At 40.9% G+C, this 13711-nt stretch overlaps 1 protein-coding gene across 4 annotated transcripts in view; it reads right to left on the reverse strand.

The window, feature by feature from the left end:
- Positions 1–13711, reverse strand: part of rab11fip4b (RAB11 family interacting protein 4 (class II) b) — a 48628-nt gene that overhangs the window by 12702 nt on the left and 22215 nt on the right. For 3 of the 4 annotated variants that reach the window (XM_063883882.1, XM_063883883.1, XM_063883885.1), the window contains one exon: positions 1–50. This exon is cut by the window's left edge and continues 201 nt beyond it. In XM_063883882.1, coding sequence (XP_063739952.1) covers positions 1–50 — 50 coding nt within the window. Of the gene's footprint in view, positions 51–9628; positions 10105–13711 lie in introns of those variants that run through there. The other variant, XM_063883884.1, reaches the window with a different exon arrangement.

A 13711-nucleotide genomic window follows, 5' to 3' on the forward strand; every position in this document is an offset into this window, starting at 1 on the left:
AAGGCCCGCGTGCACATGATGACCGGACACAGCCGCTCCTCTGCACCTCCCTGTAGAATCAAGGGGAGAAAAGCAAAGAAGAGTAAGTTTACACACAGATTTACAGAGAGTAACCCACAGATGAGTATGGCTGTTATTGTGCTCGCGGTGATGTTGACGAAATCCTCCTCATTTTACTTTTTCAACTAACAGCACGTTTTCAAAACCATTGTTTCTATCAAAACAGGCAAACATAAATCCTGTTAATTCAAAATAAGGTGGTTCTTGTCCTTATGGGCTGTATTTCCTTAGTTATGAGTGTTAACATTAACTGCTAGCAGCTAATGTAGCTTACGGTTCAACAAAATGTCAAATAAATACAGAGTAGGAAAACATAATGGCAAACTATTTAGGAGATAAATATAAAATATCCGTTAACTCGCTGGAATACAAACCTATATTTCCAATTAAATGTATGTTACTTTATTAATTGTAATATGCTGTTCCCTATTCATGGTGGTTGTGAGTAAATTGAGAAACACTTGTGGATTATTAGTTGTGTTGGATTTCCCATTTAGTAAATTCCTTCACTGTGGGAATGGTCGTAAGTTCACATAGGGGGTCTCGAGGGCTAGAAAAGGTCAAAGGACAACAGCTCAAAGGTCACAGCTCAAGCTCCATCTAGTTTCACTCTTCAACGGCACAAATCTGGACTAATGCAACAGAGAACAAGGACTTATCTCAGCATGACTGAACAGCTGAAGGAGGAGGGCAGGCAAAGAGCAGGGTGAGGTGCATGTTGGGTAGTGAGTAACAAAGTTGTAGGGAAATTGGCATGGGTGGAGGTGTTGAGGAAGAATAAATATAGCAGAGAAAAATACTGCCAACAAGTGAGAATAAGAAAAAGAGGGCATAAGGAACAACGCTGAGAAGGAATGCAAAGGAATTACAGTATGATTGTGAGATTAGACGAGAGCTGTGAAGGCAGCGAGATAACAGAGTATCTTGAGGACAGTCAGGTGGGTAATAATACAACATTACAGACTAAAAAAAGATTTCAGTCCCAAAGATTAAGACTGCTATCTGCCTCTCCGGCTCTCTCTGTCTCACACACCAACACAACGCTGACTTTTTATCCTTTGAGCTCCACTGATCATGGATGAATAGCTCATTTTCAGTCCCGTTGTGCATGCATATCCAGATGAAACTTGGTTTGTAAATAATTAATATGACAGCAAAACTCTGATTATTCTCTAATGTTTTAATCCTGTTTGTTTACATCCCAATCCCATACACCTCCAAACACGCAGACAGACCTTCAAGCCTTCCTAAAAACCAAATAAAAAAAGGTAGTCATTGAACTCATCATCATGGGGTCTGGAGCTGAGTCACCGCGAATAAAACCAAGTAATAAAGACCTTTTTAGGATTCCTTAGACCACTCTCCTTATTTCCCTGCCGCAGGAAAAAGAAACACTGAGAGGCAAAGGAACAGGCAGCAGCCCCTCTGTGCTCCACCATAACAATTCAGAAAACTGAACAAGCAAACACAGCGGGGAAGTGTGACACCTGATGTGCTTGCTCAGAGGAAAAGAGAACAGGAGGTTTTTTATATGTTGGGCTAGTTTACGTAATATAGAAAGAATTATGTGACAACCACTTAAAATACATAAATAAACGCCGCTTAAAAGGAGAGGAAAAAGTGAGAGATAGGCCTACTGCAAATGCAAAGCAGAAATAAGAATAAAAGCTGAATATTAATACTGCAACATCAATTCTCTTTAGCTACATTGTGTCTTTGCTAAACAAAAAAAAATATACCTATTAAGGGCTGTCTTGCATAGTTTCAAGTTTTTAAAGAAAGGAGTGTACAGTAAAGTTCCAATTTTGGGAGAACAGAAGCACGTGTCATCATTTAGGCAGGAAACTAAACATTTGTGATGGCTTTTGTTTCAGGCAAAGACGCTGATGGACAGTCACATCATACTTTGCACTCTGCCCATCATTCTAAGTTGATCTGATGAGAAAAGTCAAACTGTGGTCACGAAGTGTATGTGTGGTGTGTGTGTGTGTGTGTGTGTGTGTGTGTGTGTGTGTGTGTTTACAGTATGCCTTGCTCTGAACCTGCCTGCTCTGCAGATCGGCCTGGGGCTGTAACTGCCAAAACATGAGCCAGTTGCGAGTAGCTTGATTCCCCAGGCACAAATACAGATGGCCTGCTAAACAGCATAAAACTTGCTGATGGCTTTGAACCAACGCGCTAATATCTGCTGTGCTTTCAACTTTAGCCTCCCTGCCCTGAAGCCTGACTCGCCCTTTGGTCCACGTATGACTTCAATCGACCTTAGATGTTTGTTTTGGCCAAATCAGCCCTGTTACTGGTCATCTATCAGCAGGTTTCATCGGGTGAATGAATCCATGAGACAATAAAGCCTTTCAGAAGTACAACGATCAAATGTGTTATACAACATCCATTTTAAGCGGCAGTGCATTTGTTTTGCAGGATAGTATTTCACACACCAATAGCATTTTACAAATACAATATCAGGATTCATTCAGTTGCTCACATTTGTATCAAATATCAAAATGATGAGTATAACGGGCCCAAATCCTAGACTTAAAAATAACTGACGGATAAGTCACACTCTATTGTGCTTTGATCGACATGTCAATGCATTACAAACACAAAGAATCGGAACCATAACAGATGTGGCTTCATAATATGACTCTCCTCATCGTGCATGCTGGGGTACATGAAATAAAATAGGATCTCTATGAGTCTGTTGCTTCAGGGTCTGACCTGCTTTTGTTTCCACTATCCCAGGTGAGGCCAAGTCAGAGAAGAAAAACATGCATAGATGAAGAAACCAAAAGAAAACTGATGTCTCTCTTTCCCCCAATGTGAAAAATGTAGGTTTGGCGAACAGACTTTTGCGTGTGTTGTGTAGTCTATGAGTGATTTAAGCTAAAACAATATGAATCTGTAATCAGTGAGTGCACGACTACAGCCATAAACGTGTGGGTGAATGCTCTTTCTGTTTCACTGACCTACCTAGCAGTGCCCTGTCCAGTTGCGGTGTTAAAAGACGAGCTTCTACACATCCTACATCATCGCTGAATTACTCTCACATGACAGATGTATTACAGGTCACGTGGGATTTAAAAAGCGTACACTTTCAGGTCAGACGCCTCGAGTGTAGACATAAAGAATGTTAGCCCAGATTTCCCAGGTATACTGTGCAACAGTTGTGCAGCATGAATAGTTATGTATGAGACGGGGTAAGGAAGAGGCTGGCACTCAGCCAGGCTCTAAGGGAAACATTTATTATTTACACCCAGTGCAGCGGAATTAGAAATGTAAGAAATGAGGAGACGTAGATAGAGGGACAGAAAATAAAGAGCAATGACACTCGAAGAAACCGAACAGGGAGAGATGTCGCCACAGGTCAAGTGGAGGGAAATAAAAGAGAGACAGATGGAAGAGAAAATTGCAATTACTTCAACAACGCATGACTGCTTGAGACAAATAGTTGTACTCATCTGTTTGTCTGTTTGTGTAAGAAATGGTTTGGAACAAAACAGGTGAGTGGGAGGCAAATGAGCATTCAGAGACGCACAAAAGTTTATCTCAAAGTCCTCCCTGCATTCACTGGCAATTTTATTTCCTCTGACGTGACCTGCAGGCAAATACATGATGCAAATTCCCATGGACATACACAGAGGCATAAAAAGTAAAGGTAAAACTCAGGAAGTGAAGTGAAGTGTGTTTGTTATACGTAGGAAACTGACTTTATACAGGATTCATGGGCAGCATTTGCCAAATTTAGGACTATTGAATAAAAAAACAAAAACAGTATTTGTTTTCTGAAAATGTGAAAGAAAGTGTTCCTTCATTTTGACATCTCGTGGTTTTTTTTTCTCATATAAGAACCATAAGAGTCATTTTCAGTGACTAGTGGCTAGTGTACTGTTGTATACACTAAAACCTTACATGCAAACCCACAGAGGGGGACAGGCAGAGTGACATGAACTAATTACCCACTAAAAGGCCAATTTAACTGAGGTTAGTGTTAAATCTGGGGGTCATCAAAGGCCCAAACTCTTTATCAGGTTGGACAACAACAGTGTTGTCATTAAGGAGATAGACTCTCGATCCACCTCTCCTCACACCCCTATAGTCTATGCTGAGTGCTGAGAGTCAATACCGGTTTAGTGCAGAACAAATCATTAATCTGCCCTTCTGGCACAGCGGAGAATTATGTGGATGACTATGCATTACAGGGCTCTATCGATCTAGATGTAAAGGAGAGGGCGAAGATGGCTTTGAACTTGCCAGACCATAGCTGGGAAAGAGCGGTGCAACGTGAATGTATTATTTCTTTTAGGAGAGGGGGATTCCCACGGGTGTCTAATTCAGTTTCATTCATATATCATAAATGATACTTTTGTTTTCCATAAAGAACACTGCAAAGAATATAGCAGATAATACCAAAACTATCAATAGAAGACACAGGATGTAAGATAATTATTGATGCAAGTTGGAATGCAATATTTCCCGCATCTGACAAGTTAAAGCTCCTTCTGTGTAGCAGAATTAAAGGTTTTAAAAAGGGAACTATGATCGTTATTCCGGACAACCCTCTTGGAAAATTTAGGCAGCATATTTGTGGTTTGTCATTTGAGCAAAACTAGATTAAAGGAATTATACGGATTATAAGGATATAAGGTCTGTGTATTTATTATTGGACGGTAACCATGTTGTTGCTTTACAGTCACACGGAACAAGTGTTGTCTAAAAGACAAGGGCGGGCGAAACAGAGATGGAGTGCTACACCGGTGTGGGAGGGATTCGATGTCATCGAGCGGATCGATCCACACTAGTGAGGCTTTGATTCAGTGTGAGTCAGCAGTAAAAGGGGGCTGGAGGGTGGTCAGGAAATTGGGGGATATACTGAAAAAAAAAAGGGGGATAGAGAGGAAGAGAGCGAGGAGAGAGATACAGCAGTCTCTCTGCTGGTGTTTGTCGGAGCGAGGCGTTTCTCTGCAGAGGCTTTACATCTCTATCTCTCTCTTTGTTCATTTCATCCTCACATACCCCCCCTTAAACCCTGAGCTGCTCGAGTGCTGCCACCACAGAAATATTCTCCCATATAGTAATCATTTAATGCTTTTGCTTTGATATTCAGCATTTTTTTGACTCTGTTACCAGTGGGTGCTTCTGTCATTCTGAGTCTCAGATCCCACCAGTGGGGAACAAGAGGCTTCTGGGACAGGAGGGCATAAGAGGATTTCCAAAACCTTCAAAAGGAATTCACAAATGTCAACACAAAAGCTCAAACCGACACTCAAGTATTTCAATAATTTTTAACAAGCATCCCAACACGCTCTCTGGTTTGAGGATTTTCTCTCTCATATATGATATTTATTTGAATAATTTTGTTGTTGAAATGTTGTTTAACGATTTGCTCTCGAGCTCTGGGAAACTGTGATTGACATTTTCACTATTTTCTGACATTTGGTCAACAGTAAGCAATAGCCCAAGTACAGAATCAAAAGAGAAATGTATAATAAAAAAGAATAGCTAGTTGTAAACCCTACATATGTCCACATAATACCTTCAATCAGTCTTCAGTTGTTGAGTGATGATAACCACACCTACTTTCATTGCTTCGATCCATGAGGATAAACACTCATATGTACATGTTTCTGCCTGCCTGTCTTTATTAATCAGCTCCCATGGTAAGCAATACTCTTCCTACGCATGCACACACTCACACATTAGGCTACTCCAAGAGGAAGCAATGACTCATATTTCACGACCATTTTGTCCGGTCAACACTGTGAGAAACTTTGAGCAAATGAGACAGACAAAAACTCATCCAACTGAAAAACTGTGCAAAAAATACACACCTGAGGCCATCATGAAAAAGTCTCTATTCCTGCTTGTAATTGGTCATTTTTTCAAAACGATATGTAAAAAATCAACAACAGGTATTCTAAAGCAGCTGGACACAATCAACTACATATAAAAACATTACACACACACAGATTTGTTCCACCTGAGTCTAAACAGGTAGCTGCTTGAATTACCAAGAATGCTGAGTTGGACAAAGGACAATATAGGGAGGGACTGGAGCGGCACACTGGAGACATTGTGGAGGTTTTCTCAATGAAACCCAGTTAGAGACACACGAGAAAACCCAACAGGTGAAACAGGGGGACTGCGTCTGAATGTCCTAAATGAAAAGAGCAGGTCCTGGAAAAGTAAAAAGATGAGTTTAACTTCCTCAAGGGGGTATTTTTAGGTGAAATTTGGATTTAACAGCAAGTCGAAGAATAGCAGGCAGGTTAGGACAAGGTTTAATAAGGTTATAGTGACATTTAAGGTTAACGGTTAAAAAAGAGTGTCGTCGATTAAGATGGTTACAGGTGTTTCAATCCTAAAGTGTATGTGGGTGTGTATAAAGGCCCGTTAAACAAGGATAACTTGAAAAACATCTCGAGATTACCAGGGAATTAACTGTTCTTTCATCTTGTCTGTATGTGTTTTTGTTTGTCTATCAATTTTAATGCATCTGTCATTAGAAATGAAAAAATCCCAGATTAGCCAATTACCTTTATTACTTAATCAATCACAAAGTTATCTTAATGACTGCTACTGATTACACAACATTAAGTTAATGCTCTCTACTTCCAAGTTAGTGATATCAGAAAAAGGCACTATTTGTTCCAAAAGTAGAAACCAAAGAGCAATGTTATCAATACTTGACAGGAAAAAACTGTTAAATTCAAAGGAAGTTGGATGTCGGCGCCACCGACATGTTGAAGTGAAGTTAGGAGAAGCCGTCACATGAAGTGGGCAGGTGTGTGTGTCTGTGTGTGTGTGACTCCATTTGTTCTCTGTGTGCCAACCACCTGTTCTGAACGCTTAAGTGTTTGCATGCCTAAGAATGTTTAAACAAAACAAGCTTCAACACAATGAAACTGAATTGAAGCCCGGAAGTCAAACCAAAGTCAGGAGTGTGCTTTGTTTCTGCCAAACAACAGGCAGTGTAATACAGACCGTCATGGCTGCAACAATGATTCATGTAGAAATGTGTCCCTTGTCATCTCCCAGAGCCACACAAATGTAACAGTGTTAATCTAAAGCGATGAAAACATTATTAAAGCAGCAAAGTGAATGAAGTGATTCAAGGAGCTGGAAAGAGAATATTTTGTCTAGTTCTGCTTTAAAAATTTACTTATAGTGTATATTTTCGCTAATTAGGTTTTGTGTGGATTGACTAATGGTTCAGGATCTGGTAATAGCCTACAAGCTGTGAAGGGATCAGTCCGTTCCTACATCCAATCCCTTGTTAAACCATTAAATCCATCGCATGCACTTCGCTCGGTGTCAGCCAATCGGCGAGTGGGACCTAGGTACCCCTCAAAAACACACCGGTTTGCTATCCTGGCTCCTAAATGGTGGAACGAGCTCCCCAATGACATAAGGACAGCAGAAACTCTGCATAACTTCCGTCGCAAACTTAAAATGCATCTGTTTTGATTGCATATTGGAATCAAAATCTTGTAAAAAAAAAAAGCACTTTATAGAGTTAGCTTAGGCCTTGTAACAAATTCACCAGCACTTACAATGGTATCACTTGCTAAATAAAATATAAAAGCGTTAACCAAATGAAATGAAATCTAATGTAATGTCATCTACAGTCAACTGATTTAGTCATATTTCTTTGAAATGATCAATCATCCTCCAAGGAATTGCAAAAACAGAAATGAGACTTATCTTCTAGCACTAATTCTGTACGTAGCTACACAAACACTTAGGATGCTTATTCATTGTTCAAGTCCGTCGTCTCAGAGACAAAGTGTGTTGTGTGGGTGTTGATGGTCCTCTACGTGTCATCAACCTTGTGTCCAGTGTCTTTAAACAAAGTGCTTTGTCCCTGTCTAAGCGCTCAGCCCTCTTGCTGTCGGCCGTTGAATGGGAGCAGTTCAGAGAGCCGTTAGAGTCAGAGCCTCAGCAGGTGGTCAGGCTGCTTTCAGCTGCTGCATGTCAAATGTGTGTATTCTTTCCCATCAATTAATATCACTTTCAGAGACAATATCTATGACTTTAAATACAGTGCATTAACATGAACTAATGTGTTTTTTGTTAATTAATGATGTCTACATATTCTTAGAATATAATCATAGAAAGGAGAGACTGCCTTAACTCCTGGCAGATAAGCCTCCATTCATCCAGTGCGGCTCAGAACTGTTAATCTAGTTATTCTAGACCTGTGTACACACTGGTGTGAAAGACGCTCGGCTGAATGTCAATACTGTTTAAGGAAACAGAATAATATTAAAGTAAAACGCAACTCTGTTGATCTTCATTAATCATAAGCAAAATTATTTCTGGAGATTGTTGCCCGGGACAATTAACAGAGAATTTCCTGCTCGGCTGAAGAAGTAAATCTCATTAGGAAATGACCAGTCACCTACCGGGAGCATTCAAAAAGGGCACGCCTGACGTCATGTGTTGCTTTTATACGCACAATACAAATGAAACCTCACCTTGTCTTCCTATTTTTAGAGCAAAGAAAGGCAAGTAACAGGGGTATTATCAACAACTCTTTCTATTCATTTATTCAGATCTCCTATTTCTGATGTAAATTGCATTTTAAAACTATTTTTAAAATGAGGAAAATGTCACTAAGACAATCTTTTAACTTACTGTTTTTTATTTGCTTACTCAAGATGATCTACAACCTCTAAAGCTGTCTAGTAATGAACCAGATTTCTATAAATCCAATAAATCCCTCCTCAGTCCTTTTATCCACACTACAGACCAAGTTCAGTGTGGTTGATTTAAGACATATTGTGATTGTTATGGCATATATTCCCTCTTTTTGAAAGGTACTAAGGTCTAAATAAACACAGTGAAATAAGTTGGATTGCAGTTATAGAGAATAGTAGTTTACATTTTCCACATAACTGAATATTAATACTGAAAATGCACATTGCAGAATTAGCAGCCTACACTTCTTTATCTTTCCAAACATCATTCTCCCATCCAGACAACAAAACCTGTTCCCACATTTACGTTATCTTTTCAAATGTATCTGAACATGCTATATTTGCTCCCGAAACACTTCTTTTGATCTCTTTCACTTTCTTTCATTTCCTCTGTTTGCAGCCACCCTAGTTTCCCATTAATCCAATTACCATCAGAGAGAGGCTGAGCCGCAGCAGAGCCACCAGCGACTGAAGCAGACACACGAGAGACAGGACAGGGTAGCGTGGAGATGACATAGACACCCACAGCTGAGCGAGACAGACAGGGAAGCTGAGGCAGGGTCAACTCCATGAACAGATACACACATTCAAACACAAACTGGGAGACAATGGACTCTGCCCTGCAGCCTAACAGCCCCCCTTTAACTAGCCCAGTTTAAACTCACCCCCTAACATATAAACTATCTCTGCTTTCTCAGTGTTTACGCTGTTCTGTCACTGAACCCTGTTCACCCCGTCTCTCTCTCTCTCTCTCTCTCTCTCTCTCTCTCTCTCTCTCTATAGAGCCGATTCAATGTTTTGTTCTCATTCTGTCAAGTGATCTTTCATCACCCCCATTTTCCCTGCTGGTAGGGTGCAGTCTGGTTGCTTACCCCGTTCACAAGTGAGGGGAGTCCATGGTCAGCAGCAACCCTGTTTCCACCAGCAAAACCCTCATTCGCTGAAGTCATCCACTGTTCCCTGTTCTCAGGGGCTAAGTCCGTTGTCTTGGCTCACACACACACATACACAAACACACACACACACACACACACACACACACCAAACACACACACAGGTGTCCCTTCAAAGGCAAGAGGAGGAGGAACAGTGGGGATAGTCCAAAGGGTGAGTCCGTGTTAGTGGTATATTCCAAACAGAGGCAGAGGAATGGAGCAGGATGTATCGTTCACTTTAAAAACACCGCACCGGCTGCCTGGCTCTCTCTCTTCTCTCTCTCTCTCTCTCTCTCTCTCTCTCTGTAACACACACACGCACACACACACACACACACAGACTCTGCACCTCACACACTTTCCCTCTCTCACTGACTGCTTCGCCGGCTAACTTGCATTCACACAGTGAGAGCTCAGATCAGGCAACAGTTGTTGAATTCATGGCCCCTCCTACCCCTTCCCTCCCTCTTGCAGACGGTCGCCTAGCAACTGGCTTATGTGGGCGGGGCTTGAGAGTCCTCACATTGCTGCACACTCTGCTCTCGCCACCGCCTACTCAGGCTACATTTGCATATGAAGCCCTGCCTCGGTGTGTGTCTGCGGGACAAGAGGCCGGTGCCTGTGTGGGCTGTGAGGAGGGAGGTGGGGTGGGGGGGGGGGGGCGCTTGTCACTTAAACTGAAACAGTTTGTCTTCTGTGATGCAGCAGATTCCACAAGACGGGTCAGAAAGAAAAGATGTCCTGTTTCGTCCCATGGAAAGGAGGAAAGAGGATGGAAGGTTTAGAGCAGGGTTGTTGAAACCTTTTTCACTGAGGGCCACATACAGGAAAACACACAAAGGGCTGAGCCCCTCACTAGAGGAGAGGTACTTTGCCTTATAGGTTCAATTATAATCTAGCAAAATCCATCAAATGTAGGTAAATGTGTGTGTGTGTGTGTGTGTGTGTGTGTGTGTGTGTGTGTGTGTGTGTGTGTGTGTGTGTGTGTATTTAATAAATTATACATACATTTGAAGTGTTGGCAGCTCATTCCTTAAAACAGAAGCCTCGAATGCTTAAAATAAGGGGAAATATGAAGGGTATATTTCAAGCTGGTTCTACGTTTTCTTTATTTATCTATTATTTATTTAATTGACTGACTATTGAAAAGGTGGGCTTATTAACACATGAATACTTTGTAATATATGTTTAAATATACATTTAAGAAATTGCTAAGGGCCGATTCTAAATGGACAACGGGCCGCATTTGGCCCCCGGGCCGTAGTTTGGACACCCCTGGTTTAGATAAAAGGAGAGAGAGGGGACAGGGGAGCAGCTAGAGGCATTTGTTTTTTTAATTTCACTTGGCTGAAACTTTCCAAAAAGAATCTGCAATCAGTCCTTTCAAATCAGGAGAGGACACCAGGATGTATGATAACAGCTAAGAGCTTTAATAATTAATCAAATAACTTTTAAAAATATTAAAATCTGCTTAATGGTTCTTCTTCTAATCAGAGCTCTGAAATGTGGTTATTAATTGTAGTACTACTGTTGGGTAATCACGGTCCCTAGTGGAGCTATTTAGCATTTACTATGTAGCTTGTTTTTATCATAAAACACTGTTGAATATGGTCCGAGTTTACTGTATGGTATGTGGCTTTCCTTCTTTGAAGCTGCACATGTCTAGCAAAGAAAGAAAAAGAAGATAATAATATGTACCAAAGATTTTAGGGCAGGCGATAACATTAGCAATTCTTAATAACACATCAATACTCGAAATAAGAGCCAGGGCAAGTTGTATGAAATAACAAAAGCAATCTTAAATGTGCCTTATTGCTGGGGTGGGAGTGCCTTGGACCATAAAATAAGTGTGTTTGTTTCACTTTCTTCTGTGTTTGTTTATACACTAAGGACTCATCAAACACAAGATTATATTTCACTGCCATATATTCCTCAGAAATATTTGCTTTTTTCTTACTGAACAAGCCGCTGTTATGATCCTCTCTGCCTTAATATTGTCATCTGAGAACATCCCTGCCTCCCATACTGCAGTTGTCCTACTTATATTTGAAAAGAGCTGTAGAGACATAAATCACTACATATTTCCTCTGGTCTGTCTGCTACTGGAAACAAAAAGAGATGAGAGTTTCTATATGTTTTGTGAATGTATTTCTTCTTACTATATCAACTTTTGGCTGTTTTAAAGTCTTAATATCATGTTGACCTTTATTGTAATTATAATCATGATCAAATCTGATATTTTCCGAGTGTATGGATCTGTTTCCTGAGCTTTTCTTTATAACAGTGTTAACACAGGTTTCATCACCTTGTGTTTTGTTCCAGTAACTGGTTTCAGCCGCCTCTGGCACAGTCTGACAGTAGCCAAGCCAAAACGTAATACTGCTAAAATTACAAGGCAACGTTAGTGAAAGTATTACCTTCTCACTGTGTCTCTGTTCCGCCTGTTGACACATTTTCGGTGTTAATTTCATGACTCATCCTCTGCATGCCAGCCAATCTCTGTGTCTCATAAAGTGGTATTCACAGAGCCAGAATGCTGCTTAATGTATGTAATGTTATGCTGATGGGATGATGAGATGAAGAGGGAGCAGCAGTGAGAAAGATGAAGAGGAGGAAAGAGATATGATCCAAGCGGAGCTCCAAATAAAACCTAATTATGTGGAAAGGAATGCACCCTTCCTATAGTCTCCTTTCTCTCTCTGCCCTGCTCTCTTTCTCCTTCACTTTTAAAAGGATGTTGGCAGTGGCTCAGCCAATGGCCTGCAGCTATTTGTTTATATGCAATTTGTTAGAGGGCTGGCCCCTTTCCCCTTTTTCAAAGAAGCCATTTACAATTCTATTCATGTCTACCTGCCTCATTCAGACGGGGACACAGTTATGGACAAGGGCCGGGTTTTCATTACGTGCTTTCAAAAAGTGTTAACACAGTTATGGTAATGCTATTCAGAGAGGGAAAAACATTATGACATTACTCTCTGTAATGTAAAGTTAAAGGAGCTGGATTCATTGGGCAAAGAGAGAGATGTTTGTCTGGAAATGAGCATTATACTTTGCAAAGATGAATGGACACAAGGCTATAGCACACACACAAACACCCTTAAGTACATTCACACCTAGAGAAGTAATACAAAACAAACCTAACAAACGTGCGAGTTGCCCGCCTACACAGCTCTGTGGGGATTCTCAACCAGCTGCTGGGGTTCGCAATGCAGCAAGACGAATGATAGAGAGGAAGAGGGTGGGGGGGAGAGATGGATGGAGTGAGAGAGGGAGATGAGAGCAGAGGAAGCTTATAGGTTATAAACGAGGCATGGATCCTACCAACCAACTGCTGAATTCCCAAAAATATTGGCTATTGTCATATAAGAAAAGTGTGCAAATGCATGCACAGATTTGCATGTACTGAAATGTGCATGTACGCAGTGGTTAAAGCTATACCTGATTCAAATAGATTTCATTTCAAACAATTAGGCCAGCAGTTCTGCCATGAGTCTGTCGTATTTCTAGCCTCAGGTTTTCAGTATTGCTTCTTCAACATTTTCAGAATTAATCTTTTAATTAATTATACCTTTTTTTGGGCAACCAGTGCCTTAAATATAGTGCAGTTGAGAAATGGGGAGACAGAGGGGAAGACACGCAGCAAAGGGACAAAGGCTAGATTCGAACCTGGGTCCACCGCATGCGGATCAAACCCCCAGATCAAACCCCAGTAGATGGCCGCCAGCTCTACCCACTGAGCTATACGACGGCCCTTTTAATTAATTATGAATAAGTATAAGATCTGTCAACATGCCAGCATGAAACTGAAAAGTGAAACTCTCCATAGTGAAAATGCAGAGGGAGGGTCACACAGAGTGCAAGTCAGTGAGAGAATGGGAAATTGAAAAGGCTGAAATCTGCATTTATCTTGCCATCTTGAGTACTCAGGGCTCCACAGAAAAAGTGAGACCATGAATAACTGAGGCTGTGTGATTGAAAAATGTAGGAGATGAATTTTGCAAGAGGAAAAGGACTTAAAAA

This window comes from Eleginops maclovinus, chromosome 5 (genome assembly GCF_036324505.1).
Source record: "Eleginops maclovinus isolate JMC-PN-2008 ecotype Puerto Natales chromosome 5, JC_Emac_rtc_rv5, whole genome shotgun sequence".
NCBI lineage: Eukaryota > Metazoa > Chordata > Actinopteri > Perciformes > Eleginopidae > Eleginops > Eleginops maclovinus.